Source organism: Blennius ocellaris, assembly GCF_963422515.1.
Source record: "Blennius ocellaris genome assembly, chromosome: 18".
Classification (NCBI taxonomy): domain Eukaryota; kingdom Metazoa; phylum Chordata; class Actinopteri; order Blenniiformes; family Blenniidae; genus Blennius; species Blennius ocellaris.
Window position 1 is genome coordinate 5,795,130 of NC_137667.1, and position 13,658 is coordinate 5,808,787.

Genomic DNA, 13,658 nt, shown 5'->3' on the forward strand with positions numbered 1-13,658 from the left:
GGAGATGACTGAATGTTATTTGATGTAGGGGTAATTTTGAGAAAGCTACAGAGAGGCTGAGATGCAGCCACTGCAAAAGCATTTACACACTTATGAAATCAATTGTAATGTACAAAAGTTTATTGTTCACATCATGGATCATAATATCATAATATAGGAAGTTAGGCTGCACATACATTGAAAACTCTGGAAAAAAAAAAGACTTGCTACTATTATCTAGTTTTATTATCACGAGATGTTTTTATCTGCAATAAATCTAAACATACCATTACATACCAGGGATTCTGATATGTAATTAACCATTATAAGGACCAAGGCATATTTATTTAGATTTTTAAATTGTTATTCTTATGTTATTGGTTACTAAGAGGATAGGTTTTCATTCATGAGCTATCAGAGTTTTGTGAATATTTTAAATAAATACAATAAATGTACTGTCTTGAGGAACCCAAAAAATGACAGAAGCATTTTGTGAAAACGAGGAAGTCCAAACTGTATGAGAAGATCGTGCGACAGCCAAACCCTTTTGTATAGTCATATATGTATACTAGCTATATTTCTCCTTTACAGATGCAGGCACAATAAAATCACAAGTATATTTCCAGGTATAACAGTGTATGTTATTAATAAAGGAATGCCGAGAGTCGGTGGTAAAATTTCCGACTGACGCTAAACGCACCACACGCCATTTCGCATGCGCGAAAAAAAAAATTGAACCGGAGCTCGGTCCTTTGGGTTGTTTTGACACCATTTAAGCTTTTATGACTAATATAGCCGCTTTTAGCCGGAACTGTAACGCAATAATGACACCAGCGATCGTGTACATGAAGTAAATGTTGGGTTTGGGCAGGTGTACGGACATCAGAGGGGGTCATTCATTCAAACAGCTCGTGCTTGAGTGACGTGGAAGTAGTGCGTGAGCAGGGCGGAGGAGCCACCCTGCTTCATGGCGGGAGGAAGCTGCCACCTGTTTATCAAGTCGAATTCACCGTGTACTGGCTTTGTAGTTAAGACCAACTAACCTTATATCGAGTCAACACCAAGACCAGAGCATACCTTCATGTTTGGGGGCTGAGACCAAGACTTTAAAGGGGTTATATTATTTAGCTTTTCAACATTTTCACATGGGTCTCGTTGGCTCAAAAACATTGTATTCAAAGTTTATTGCCTTAATTGGAGCTTTTCCTTGATTTTCACCCATTTGAATATTGGATCATAGTAGCTGCATTCAGAATCTGCTGTGTCTGTGTGAGCTGGACTGGCTCCACCCACACAGGCCCAACCTGAGAAGAGCAGGAAGTACTTCCTCTCATGGTGTCATGTGCCAGAACAGAGCTGCTTAATTGTGGGAGGGTCAAAGGTAGGGCCCACCCTGATTGGGATTGGCTAAACTCAACAATAGGGTTTGATGTTCTGATTTGTTGGTTGGAATGCACACTTTCAAAATAGAAACTAGCCAGAGAAAGAGAGATGGCTGACTTTATATATCTACAATATACACTTTGCCCATACACGCCTCAATGCAGAGGCAGCATTTTCAAATTGCTCCTCTTTAGAACCCGTTTTCCACACAACCCTGTGTGGATGGCGGCGTGTGGATGGGGACTTTATGGGGGCGAAACCGAGTCAAGATCAAGACCTTGAAAATGTTGTCGAGATAAATGTGATCTTATGATAGCAATTATGTAATGCAATTATGTAATTATAACTACCCAATTGTGCATTTTAAAAGCTTGCTTTCATCTCTTACACCAACAATCACCTGACCTGTCTTTGACTGTTAAATCAGTACTGTGGAACAAACTGAGTGTAATGATGACATTGTGGTTTTCAAAGTGTTGGAGGATGAATCCCCCTCTCACAAGCCCCCCCTCCAAACATTCCTTACTATATTTTACCATGCTAAACAGTACTTAATAATACTAATACTACTACTACTAATAATAACAACATTATTATTATTATTATTATTAATAATAATAATAATATAATAATAATAATAATAATAATAATAATAACAATAACAAGAATAATAATAATAATAATAATGCTGTCTTTTTTTGTTGTCTGTGGAAGTTTTTGGCGCCCCTCAGTGGGGTCCCGCCCGGCATCTCGTGAAAGGAACCCGGGAAACATCTGTGGCACGCGGACGTTGATGACGTAAGCGCGCATGCGCCATCACCGCCACTGTTCTTCCTCCAACTTGATGAGAATGGTGGACGAAGTCAGCCTCGCCGTTGTAGGTTAAACCGAGCGACGCCGAAAGCTGCACGCAAGTTCCCGAGGCCATTCCGAAATACATGGGAGATAGTGGTAAGGTCCCGACAAGTATTTATGAAATCATTGTGGGGCAAAGTGACGGAATTAGTAGCCTTTAGAGAGCCGGCTAACGCTCGCCTGTGGCGGGGATGTAGCTAGCGTGGAGCAGACACCGGCGCCGTCTATTACCTGGACGTTAGCGCATGACGTGTTCTGGCGGTATCTACAATACGAAGACGCGAAAGTTTGACTTATAGAACAATCAAATACGCCTTTACTCATGTAACGGAACGTTTCGATCTGCAGCTGCACATATTTTATTTACAGTTGACTTGACGATTAACAGACCTCGGCTCACTCCGTCGGTAGTCTCCATGAAATAGACGGTGACAGAGGCCCAACTTGTGTTTGAACTTTGACTCTGAAAACTTTATCTCGTGAGACGCAGCCTTAAATCACAAATAAGGCCGAAGTGAACCTGCGGGGAGCATATTAGCCATATATACATGAAGCAATGCGTTAGTGAGCGATCACGCGGAAGCATTATTTTTAGTGGTGAAGTCAGGACTTAAGCTTGAGGTGCTTTAATGATACAAGGAAGTGTCCTGTTGGCTGCCTCATGTTGTGTTGTTACACATTAGCTACTATTGTAACGTTTAACATTTATTCTGGTATCCAAGAGACTATTATTTTAAATGGAGTCGAATCTGTCTTGTAAATAAAGGCAACATGATGCAGAATGGGTCACATATTCTCGTTTTTCAATTTGATCAATAATAAGCTATTAATGTACTCCATGGGGCAGATTTATTTTCAGGTTTGCGGTCATTGCTGCAGCATTGTAATCGGCATGTTTTGGTATTTCTCATGCCAGGCCTGCAATTCTCAGACGACGCCATCACTGGAATGCTGAACACTGAGTCCCCTGCCATGGAAAGCAACGGGGATGCATTTCTTCCTGACCTTCCTGTCCTCAGCCAACCAGCCGACTGGTCCCTGGACCAAGTTGCCCCAGAGCCAATGTCCAACATCTTGCCTGAGGATTCAGATGCATCTCAGGATGCTTCAGCGCTCGAGCAACAACCCAACCAGCAAATTAATTCCACTGACCTGGGATCTGTGGAAAAGGCAGTTGAGCAGTTTCAGCTAGCCAACGCTCAGGTCTTTCAGGAGGAGCATCCGCCGCCGCCGCCGCCGCCTCCTCCCCCGCCACAGCCCGCAGAAGAGCCAGAACCAACCGCGGAGTCTGTGGAGTCTCAACAACACATGAGTGTAGAGCCAGATGCTGACGGTCAAGGTAAATCATTCAGCATTTGCTTGTTTCTTTGTGTCTTATGTGCAAATCCATTGTTGTCATACACCACTGCTGTGTTCATATAAACACAAATGATCAGTTTTTATTTTCACAAGTCTAACAGCACTCCACTTTGGTTGTTAAATTAGCATTTCAAATCACTGTGATTTCTTGTCGTCTTTGCCAGATGGGACACAAGGCACAGAGGATGGCATGGAGCTGGAAGAACCCACGAAAGAATCAACAGACGAAGCGATAGCTCCTCCACTGCCAGAAGTGCCCTCAGAATTTGAAAAACTCTACAAAGGCTGTGAAGAGAATCCAGACGATTTCAATGGCTGGGTCTACCTCCTGCAGTATGTGGAGCAAGAGGTGAGCAAATGCAGATTTCTCTTTCCAATGAAAAATATTTAGGATAAATGTAGTGTTCCTTGTAAGTAGTAGATGAAATATTTTAACGGTTGACTTTGACCTCTTTACAGAATGTCCTGACTGCGGTGAGACAGTCATTTGACGTCTTCTTCATTCGATATCCATATTGCTACGGGTACTGGAAGAAGTATGCAGACATTGAGAAAAAGCATGGCCACATCCAGGTGGCAGAAGAGGTAAAATCTTAATTGTTTTACCTTTGTGTTTGGGAAAAGGGGACACCTATTGATGGACTTGTCTGCTCTTTAATAGGTGTACAGAAGAGGCTTGCAGGCCATCCCTCTCAGTGTGGACCTCTGGCTGCATTATCTGGCTTTCATCAAAGAGAATTCAGATATGACCGACCCAGAAACTGAGGGACGCATTAGAGCGTGAGTAAAACAGCCTTTACAGCATCAGTCCTTATGCTATAATTACTCATGTGACTGCAGAAATTAAAGTTTAAGTTCCTAATATGTCTGAAGCAATGATTGCTTCATTTACGACCCCACCGCTTTCAAAGTGATCATTTTTGTTTGTGTGTCATTTTACACCATCAGTACTTATGAACATGCGGTGCTTGGAGCTGGGACAGATTTCCGCTCTGACCGACTGTGGGAGTCCTACGTCACCTGGGAGACGGAACAGGAAAAGCTCGCCAACGTGACGGCCATCTACGATCGCATCCTGGGCATCCCAACCCAGCTGTACTCTCAGCACTTCCAGAAGTAAAGAGAAACATTTACTTTGAATTGCCTTTTTACTCATAACAGCGTAATAATTAAAGTGGATTAAGCTATAATTCCATTTTCCATTTGTAGGTTCAAAGATCATGTGCAGACCAACAACCCCAAGCACTTCTTGTCAGAGGAGGAGTTTGTCCAGCTGAGACTGGAGCTCTCCAAAGCCAGCCTGTCAGCAATGGGCGGCGAAGACCCAGAGACGCGTGTTGAGGAGGAACTCCCCCCTGGGACGGAGGATCTCGCGGACCCTGCGAAGGTACAAAATTACCAATCCACAATGGAAGACGACGTATGAAAGGACTGCTTGCAGGGTTTGCAGGAGCTTCCCTGTTGTCCACTTTCACATGGAAAGCAAAATCTGCTCAGGTTTGAAGAGGTGTCTCTATGTCAGCAGCCAAGCCATTGAATGCCAGGGGGGATTCAAGTTGGCATCCTGTCAGGGATTCGTCCTAAAACTAGGATCAACCGGGGCCCAATGAACCCAGCACCTGCTCCCCTGAGGCTGACATGCCGGGTGCATACATACCTCCCCCTTCTACAGGCTTCTTGTCTCTGTCCAGCTCATGGTGACGTAAATCCTTGGTTGCCGGACTAGCAGTTTCTGCAAGTGGAGAATGTGATACGTGAGAGCTCAGAAACGGACGTGCTGACCTTGTTTGTTTGTGTGTGTTTCATGTAGAGAGTGACAGAGATCGAGAACATGCGCCACAAGGTGATCGAGGTACGGCAGGAAGTGTTCAACCAGAATGAACACGAAGTCAGCAAGCGTTGGGCCTTTGAAGAAGGGGTGCGTGCCTTTAAAAAAACAAAAAAGTTTGGGATATTTTCATGATCAGAGCATAATATTCTAATAAATCCACTTTTTTTCTTTTCAGATTAAAAGACCGTACTTCCATGTCAAAGCCTTGGAGAAGACTCAGCTAAACAACTGGAGGGAGTACCTGGACTTTGAAATTGAAAACGGGACTCCAGAGCGCGCGGTTGTTCTGTTCGAACGTTGCCTCATCGCTTGTGCTCTCTACGAGGAGTTCTGGATCAAGGTAATCTGACATTCGACGTCTCCCCGTCGCACTTCTGCTACCTCCCTGCACTTCCCCATCAACGATGATATCACATCGCCACAGTAAATCGTCCTGCACTCTCTTTGCGTGTAACGTTGATATGTGACTGTATCTGTTGTATTAGGAGATGGCCAGCTTGCCACACAAGATATGACTGCAGCATTTGCCAACTACTACGTTGCATCTTCTTCGTCTCCCACTACCTTACAGAAACTTATCTAATTGGTTCCATGAAGGTGCTGATGGGTTTACACAGAAAATTTCTAAAAACGATCTTGTCAATGAAGAAATTCACTGTCTGTCAACTGAAATTTTAGGTTTAAAATGTGTTGTCTCTTCTACCTTTCTCTTTCTCCTCTATTCCTTCTCTTTCTTCTGTCCTCTCCTGCACCTCCTCCAACTTGCTTTCTCTTTTTCACTCTGAAGTACGCAAAATATCTAGAGGGCTACAGCACTGAGCATGTGAGACATGTGTACAAGAAGGCGTGCACCAGCCACCTGCCCAAGAAACCAACCATCCACCTGCTGTGGGCTGCTTTTGAGGAGCAGCAAGGTGAGCGTCTCCTCCAAATCACTATTCCAGTCAAGAGGGCTTGACGCCGAGTATAACTGGAACTCAAATGTTTTCATTTTTGACATACCGATGGTATTACTTGATGATGGGCTGATTGCGTAATGCTTGTGTATATATATATATATTTTTTTTTTACCCAGGCAACGCCGACGAGGCTCGGGTCATTCTGAAGTCCCTGGAAGACACCGTCCCAGGTCTGGCCATGGCGCGCCTCCGAAGGGTCAGCCTGGAGCGTCGCCACGGTAACCTGGAGGAAGCAGAGAGGCTGCTGAGGGAAGCGATGGAGTTGGGGAAGACCTCCACGGAGACGTCGTTCTATGCTGTGAAGCTGGCCAGGCAGATGATGAAGGTGCAGAGGAGTCTGAGCAAGGCCCGCAAGGTGCTGCTGGAGGCCATTGAGAAAGACCAGGTGAGAGCTGCTGGATGTGCAGGCCCAACCGAGCTCATAGGTCTGCCATATTAGATTTGTAACTTGTTGATTTCCCCCCCCCCCTCATTATAGACAAGTCCAAAGCTTTATCTAAACCTGCTGGAGCTGGAGTACAGTGGCGATGTGACTCAGAACGAGGCCGAGATCTTGGCTTGTTTTGACCGAGCCCTCAAGAGTCCCATGCCTGTCGAGTCCCGCCTCCTTTTCTCGAAACGCAAGGTGGAGTTCCTGGAAGACTTTGGCAGCGACATCAACATGTGAGTGGACATTTTTTTTTTATTTGTCAGTTGCAAAAAAAAGAGGAGGGTAGATGCGTTGTTTGTTTTTCTACTCATTGTTGGTGTACTTAAAGTTTTTGGTGTGCCTCTTTTCAGGCTGGTTGCTGCGTACGATGAGCAACAGAAGCTGCAGAAAGAATGTGAATCTACAAAGAGAAAAGCCGAGAATGGCTACGACAGGTAGTTATCAGAGCAGGACTCGATCCCATCTGTGGTGTTATTTTACAGCAATGTTTGACAGGTCAACTGCTACTAAGACAAGAATGTCCTCACTCAATGCTAAAGTCCATTTGTTGAGTTAGATTTGGTTTTATCTAACTTGAACCTCCACTTCTCCAGCTCTCAGGAGCCCGACTTGAAGAGACAGCGTGTGGATGACGGTTCTGGCGCTGCAGCGAACTCGATGACAGACATGCAGGCAAACAACTCCGCATACAACTACAACTGGTACCAGGTACGGCGAGCACTGAGCATTAAACCAGCTCACTATCCAGTACCAACTATTATTGATTATATATATATGTTTTGGGTTGTTTTTTCTTTATTTTTTTCTTTTTCTTTTTCAGCAGCAATACGGCAACTGGGGACAAAACTCTTGGGGGCAGTACAACCAGTACGGCCAGTATAACCAGTACTACCCACCTCCTCCTACATGATGGAAGAAGTTCGACACTCGCCGTCCCCTCTGATCTTGAAATGGGGGCTTGTTTTGACAGGATTAAATGGAGGTTTCAATTCTACCACTGACAACACGGCCTGACTATTATTTTTCTATTCCTGCCCTTCTTTCTGACTTGCGGAGTGCTAATTGGCTAAATTACACATTGTTGCCCTTAGTTGGGATATAGTTGATCTTCTGTCACAAACGTATTGATCAGTCACATTTGGGGGGGGAAAAAAACACGCCACTTGGGTTTGGCTTCTATCTCGGGTTCATCAGTGCATGTCCTTTTGTGAAGGCGTTTTTTTTCTTCTTCCCTCTGACTGAGAGCTTTTCGTTTTTAGATCAGATGATTTAGCTTGGTCTCTTTTTTTTTTTTTGTGGTAAAGATTTAAGCTTGTTCAAGGAGGCTTTCATGGATGTATCTGAGCTGTTTCTTCTCAAAAGTAAAAGATTTTTAATAAGTCGTGGTTATGTTTCCATGAAGATTAATGAAGAGTTCCTTGTTTTTTTATTTTGAATTGATTTCATAATAAAGAGATTGATATCCTGAGATGGTCGTCTTTTTTCCTCGAGATTTTTTTAATGACTAATCCCGTTCAATGCTTGATAGTAGAATCCAGAGTTGTCATCACTCTTGCATTTCATTTGCATTTGCTAAAGTGAGGACGAAACCCTTAAACTCATGTATGGGTGTGTCTTTAAATTGGAATGCAATGAGTACGTTCTTCTCATTTAATCACTTAAACATTGAGAAATAGTACATTTATTATAAAGTTTTTAAAACTTGTTTGACCTATTTTATATGGACATGCTAAGACAAACTCCTCAAAAGTGCGGATAAAGCCAACCTGGATATTGAACGACACACCCATGATTACACAGTACAGTATGCTATAACCCTGAACTTTTTAAAGACTTCTGTACTATTCAAAGTATGTAAAGTTGGATTATCATAGTTTCCTTTTCAAAAAAGACGTTTGACTCTGTCAAAATGCCCAGTTGATACTAGAAGTTCACTCAAAGGTGGTTTCTAATTTTCATATATACATATTTAGTGCCTTTTGTGTGGATAGAAACTTCAGTTACATAATGAAATAGCTCTAAAACCATAAAGACATGCTTCTCTGAAGTCATCTGACATTCTTTATTATGCCTAAATCTGCTATACAAATAACTGCAATCAAATCATTAAAATGCCTTTTAGAACAAGCAACATAATATAAAGCTCAGTCATTTTTCCCAGGACAAATGCATGGAAAATATTAAATACTGTTGTGAATTGTGTGTTAGAAATAAAATATACATTTCGTGGGCAGATGTGAAGCAGTGCTGCTCTGCCCTTTGTTCCCTGTTTGTGAACATAATATATTTTATGCAAAGTGTCAGTCAGTTTCTATTCATGACCAACAATCGGACATTCTCATGAATTTATAAAGCTTCTAACATGACGTGAAAATATGGGATGCATGTGCTCCCTAATATATTTATATATGAACACATTTTCAATTAGTTTTGGTATGATTTCAACTTTTATAATGGTCTTTTATAACGTGCCACTGGATAAGCGGGCATGGGCGTGGCCATGAATCTCTGACGCACTTTACGTATTTCCGCACATGCGCACTGTCAACTCTAAAACGGCCCTTTTTATGCTTAGCGTTGAGCGACTAGCATCAAACGAGGTGAGACCTGAATGATTGAAGTCAATATATCCTATTAGATAGAGCCTATGTGAGTATTTGACAGTGATTTTTGCACATATATTATCACTGATCGCGAATCAAGCTTTATATCGAGAAACTGAGGTGTATTTGTTGTATTTTGAGCTACTTTTACAAAGCGCGTCCCCCCATGTGGCTAGCTGGGGTAGCTTAGCATTTGCTACACGGTCTAATGGAGCAGTCAGGCGGAGCGCTGAGACTTTACCGGGACATCACCGCAGTTTACTCCAATTTTCTGCTCTGTACAGCACGCATAAAGCTCCTGATTCACGTTTTCTCCCCATTACTGTATTTTAGCTGTATAGAAATAGAGTGGTTGGTAGTATAAATGTTGCTCCTTTGCTCTATAAGCAGATTTCCGGGAGACGCATAAAAACTAATTATTTGAAGAATCATTGATTTCTGCGAATTAACACTCTTGGTTACGTTTTCCTCTGTAATATGACATCCGTGCCCTTTACACCTGTGACACACCTAAAGATGACTTTTTGTTTCTGTTCAGCATCAAGATGCAGCTTTTCCTTCGTGGCCAGAACACCCACACCCTTGAGGTGACTGGAGAGGAGACTGTTGGCCACATCAAGGTACACCTCATGGAAACCTGATTAAAAAAAAAAAAAACCTTAACAAGTTGTTTGATATACTTACCCTCTGTGGTGTGTTGCAGGCTCATGTCCAGGCTGTGGAGGGTCTCCTTGTTGAGGATCAGGTGCTCCTGCTCGCTGGGTGCCCATTGGAGGATGATGCCTCCCTGGCATCCTGTGGTATCTCAGAGCACTGCACCCTGGAGGTGGCTGGCAGGCTGCTGGGAGGTCAGTTTTCTGTTTTGAAGCAAATTATGTCGTTACTTTAAGGGGTTAACGTTAAACCTGTATGTAATATGTCTGTTCTGGCACCTGACTTATGTTGGTCTTGATTCTTCTCCCCTTTTTCCTTCAGGTAAGGTTCACGGCTCTCTGGCCCGTGCCGGAAAAGTGAGGGGACAGACTCCCAAGGTAAAGACAACTCCTTCACGGGCCATTTATGATTGAATGTTTAAAAAATACAAAGACATTGACACCTGTAGACCAATTCAAGGTGAATGGCTCCAAAGAGTCAAAACAAAGCCGTCCTCACCTTCTTGTACTCCTCCTTCAGGTCGACAAGCAGGAGAAGAAGAAGAAGAAGACTGGCCGCGCCAAGCGTCGCATCCAGTACAACAGGCGCTTCGTCAATGTTGTGCCCACCTTCGGAAAGAAGAAGGGACCCAACGCCAACTCCTAAAGGCCTCACTGCGCCTGGAAGCCCACTTTGTACCAAGTTCAATGTTATCCTGTACAGAATAAAAGATTTGGCTTGGGTCTCTGAGTCGTGTGAATTTCATTATTATAAAAAGTAATGTTCTGTTTGATTTAGTATTTTATGTATAGTATCCAGATCTGACAAAGTTAAGTTTTCTTCCTGATGTCGGATTATTTCAGGACCTCTTAGCAGACATGTTAGATTTTTGCTCCCTGGTACACCTCAAATTGAAAGCACTTTGTTTTTCCTACACAATTAACTGCAAAAGTTGTCATCACTCCTTAAATAGTGATGAATATGAAGGTTGTCAGACAAACATTACAAATTAGTGTTTCTTTGTTACGAGCAGGAAGTTACCTCACTTACATAATGGGCATATATTTCCAGTATGAATTCAGAGATTATCAGAAAACTTTATATGAAATACCCCAATACATTTAGGATTACACTTGCATTAGATTTTTAAAAGTCTTGGTATTAGTGATAGCAGCTATGGTTTTATTGGGTTTGAAAAGAGATCAGAAGTATTCCAGAACAAGCCAAGAACGGTGTTTGAAACATGTTTATTTTCATTTACAGTGTACATGCAAAAAAACAAAACAAAGCAGAACAAAAAAAAAACGATTGACGGCTTTCGTTATGAACATCATTATCGACAAGCATTCCCATTTTACCCCAAACTTGAAGATGTGCTGGCTGGTGTGCAGTGTTGTTCATCCAGCCCGTTTGTAAAATAAACAAGAATGCAAACATTTTCCCAAAAAAAAAGCTGCCGTACAAACCAAGAGCCGTGTTAGCCTTCAACCTTTACAGCGCAGCCTTTTATTGTGTCTCGCCACGTAGTGCATGCTGGCCGGTGTCGCCGAGTTAATCCACGGCCACCAGCTCAACCTCAAAAATCAGCTTTGCGTTGGGTGGTATTCTGGTAGAGCTGGAGTGAAGGAAAATGATGCAAGCAGAGCGGATATACAGGAGAAATAATCTGTGTGCACATGTGAACACAAAGGCAGGAAAGGATACTTGGAGTCTGGGAGACCCTTTTTACCGTAGGCCCATTCTGGCTCGATCTCAATTCGAGCCGTTTCGCCCTTACTCATCGTCAGAAGGGCCTCGTCCCACTGGAACACAAAGAAACGCGAAATCATGGATGAACACAGGAAAACAAAAAACAAAAAAAACCTCATTAAATTAACTTACTCCTCTGATGACTCTGCCCAAGCCCACTTTGAAGCTCAGGGGTTTGGTTTGCCTCTTCTTTCTCGCCACTGCAAGAGACAGGGCAGCAGTTACTACATGTCAAAAGTGCAGATTTCATTCAAGAAGCATTTTTTTTGTTGTTTTTGTTCACAGAGTAGAAGCGGGCCACAGTTCAAGGGCTCTGGAAGCACAGCCTATTTTGTGTGTGTGAATAAAGCAGTGCAACTGTCAGACGTACGTGGGGGAATGTTTGTGTCAAACACGGTTCCATCCTCCAAAGTGCCGGTGTACCAGCAGCTCACGGTGTCGCCCTTCTTTGGGAAGTTGGACTTGTCGCCTTTCTTCAGTACCGACTTGAAGTACTTTGGAGGACCCTGAGAGGACAAGTACAGAGTTTTTTTTTAATGGTGATTCTAAAAGACGAAGAAAGTCGGGGATTATTGAACCGAGAGCAGCGATACCTCATCCACCACTTCTGTCTTGACTTCTTTCGGCTTTTCTTCGATTTTCACAGCTTTGACCTGCTCGGTCACCTCCTCCACAGGTTCTGTGCCTTTAAACCTCTGCAAAAAAAAAAAAAATGTTTTCGAGGTTATTTTTACACAGGACAAATTAAGTGAAACGTTTCAAGTGTTTAAACAAAAAGAAAAGGAAGTAGGTCTTCTGGCTGAAACACTTGGGAGGACACCAGATCTTATGAACTATCTTATATTATACTAGATTTTGAGATTCTCCAACTTGTAAAAGTGGCTTTATCCACATCAGGGTCATGAGGGGCTGGAGTAGGTGTGTGAACGTGTGCCTCTATTTCTGTGTTTGCATGCATGTTTTTGGACTGTGTGACAATAGCCCTACACATGGGGAGAACATGCAAACTCCACACCGAAAGGCACCATGATATCATTATCGATAAATGTGCATACTTGTGTAAATGTAATGAACCTATATGCGTGTTTTTTTTTCCTGGGATTTTCTACTTCTGTATTGATCTCTCCTGGGAATAAAATAAAATGCGTGGATGGAAGAAAGAAAAAAAAAAAATCCAAAACTGTTCACATGTAGATTCTGCAACATGTGGCCTTAAATGTTTTTACTCACTTTGGTCTCGAAGAGCTGATTGTATGCAACAATCAGCTGCTCTTTCTTTGCCGTCTTGGCCACATTCTTAATGTTTCCCAGCAGCTTGTGCTCATTGAGAAACTGGAAGACAAAGCACAAGCCATTGCAGACGGTCACATTGGGAAGTGGGATAATGTGAAGCGGTTTTTTTTTGGTTTCTGCAGGGATGCATGAAGATGGAAGGTCTCTGCAGACACCATGAGGAGCTAACTCAACACGCAGCACGCCGCACCTCCCGAGCCTCCATTACTGCTCAAACATGCCGATGGCCACAGTGGAATAGCCGGGGGAGTAAAGTGAGAAACGTACCGAGTGGGCTGCATTGTCCTGGATGAACTTTATTATGTCTTTTTTGGGCAAATCGTCACTTTTGAGCTGCTCATCGCTCCACTCCCGTGTTGGTTCATCCGCCATTTTGAGAGGCGAACTGATGAACTTTGAACTCTCTTGGCATGACGTTAAATAAAATAAAATAAAAAATATATACATTTTTAAATTTTTGTTGACACAACTATCTCCCAATGCGTTTAGTTTGCAATTTACAATTTACGGTGTAATGTAATTTTGACTGCTTGGATGGTGTGTGCTGCCACCTAGTGGTCAACCACGTGAAATGCGTTAAACGA

At 42.9% G+C, this 13,658-nt stretch overlaps 3 protein-coding genes across 5 annotated transcripts; 2 read left to right on the forward strand and 1 right to left on the reverse strand.

Moving 5' to 3' along the window:
- Positions 1–2,201: 2,201 nt before the first annotated feature.
- Positions 2,202–8,264, forward strand: prpf39 (PRP39 pre-mRNA processing factor 39 homolog (yeast)). 2 transcript variants are annotated; one of them, XM_080513911.1, is made up of 15 exons: positions 2,202–2,313; positions 3,134–3,556; positions 3,741–3,925; positions 4,036–4,161; positions 4,238–4,356; positions 4,525–4,692; positions 4,786–4,963; positions 5,387–5,494; positions 5,583–5,747; positions 6,195–6,321; positions 6,483–6,751; positions 6,845–7,029; positions 7,147–7,230; positions 7,390–7,504; positions 7,617–8,264. In XM_080513911.1, exons 1-15 carry the CDS (start codon positions 2,301–2,303, stop codon positions 7,704–7,706), a joined length of 2,355 nt encoding a protein of 784 aa, XP_080370037.1. In that variant the 5' UTR covers positions 2,202–2,300; the 3' UTR covers positions 7,707–8,264. The 2 variants fall into 2 exon arrangements, with proteins under 2 accessions (XP_080370037.1, XP_080370038.1); XM_080513912.1 differs by having other exon boundaries at positions 7,620–8,264.
- Positions 8,265–9,356: 1,092 nt separating this feature from the next.
- faua (FAU ubiquitin like and ribosomal protein S30 fusion a) lies at positions 9,357–10,775 on the forward strand. 2 transcript variants are annotated; one of them, XM_080513681.1, is made up of 5 exons: positions 9,357–9,396; positions 9,938–10,019; positions 10,103–10,247; positions 10,375–10,430; positions 10,573–10,775. In XM_080513681.1, exons 2-5 carry the CDS (start codon positions 9,945–9,947, stop codon positions 10,696–10,698), a joined length of 402 nt encoding a protein of 133 aa, XP_080369807.1. In that variant the 5' UTR covers positions 9,357–9,396; positions 9,938–9,944; the 3' UTR covers positions 10,699–10,775. The 2 variants fall into 2 exon arrangements, with proteins under 2 accessions (XP_080369807.1, XP_080369808.1); XM_080513682.1 differs by having other exon boundaries at positions 9,366–9,445.
- Positions 10,776–11,263: 488 nt separating this feature from the next.
- On the reverse strand, positions 11,264–13,454 carry fkbp3 (FKBP prolyl isomerase 3). Its single transcript, XM_080514527.1, has 7 exons — positions 13,342–13,454; positions 13,012–13,113; positions 12,375–12,476; positions 12,152–12,287; positions 11,914–11,981; positions 11,737–11,834; positions 11,264–11,638 (listed from the first exon to the last, which is right to left on the reverse strand). Exons 1-7 carry the CDS (start codon positions 13,444–13,446, stop codon positions 11,584–11,586), a joined length of 666 nt encoding a protein of 221 aa, XP_080370653.1. The 5' UTR covers positions 13,447–13,454; the 3' UTR covers positions 11,264–11,583.
- Positions 13,455–13,658: the final 204 nt, after the last annotated feature.

What these genes read in the sequence shown, in the direction of transcription:
- prpf39 (XM_080513911.1), top strand. An exon ending in ATCTCGCGGACCCTGCGAAG is followed by an intron (nt 4,964 to 5,386) that starts GTACAAAATTAC and finishes TGTTTCATGTAG; the next exon opens with AGAGTGACAGAGATCGAGAA. An exon ending in AGGCCATTGAGAAAGACCAG is followed by an intron (nt 6,752 to 6,844) that starts GTGAGAGCTGCT and finishes CCCTCATTATAG; the next exon opens with ACAAGTCCAAAGCTTTATCT.
- fkbp3 (XM_080514527.1), bottom strand. Translation starts at nt 13,446, where the DNA reads ATGGCGGATGAACCAACACGGGAGTGGAGCGATGAGCAGCTCAAAAGT. An exon ending in ATCAGCTCTTCGAGACCAAA is followed by an intron (nt 12,477 to 13,011) that starts GTGAGTAAAAAC and finishes TTTTTTTTGCAG; the next exon opens with AGGTTTAAAGGCACAGAACC. An exon ending in TGACACAAACATTCCCCCAC is followed by an intron (nt 11,982 to 12,151) that starts GTACGTCTGACA and finishes TGTCTCTTGCAG; the next exon opens with TGGCGAGAAAGAAGAGGCAA.
- faua (XM_080513681.1), top strand. Translation starts at nt 9,945, where the DNA reads ATGCAGCTTTTCCTTCGTGGCCAGAACACCCACACCCTTGAGGTGACT. An exon ending in GGCTGGCAGGCTGCTGGGAG is followed by an intron (nt 10,248 to 10,374) that starts GTCAGTTTTCTG and finishes TTTTTCCTTCAG; the next exon opens with GTAAGGTTCACGGCTCTCTG. An exon ending in TGAGGGGACAGACTCCCAAG is followed by an intron (nt 10,431 to 10,572) that starts GTAAAGACAACT and finishes CTCCTCCTTCAG; the next exon opens with GTCGACAAGCAGGAGAAGAA.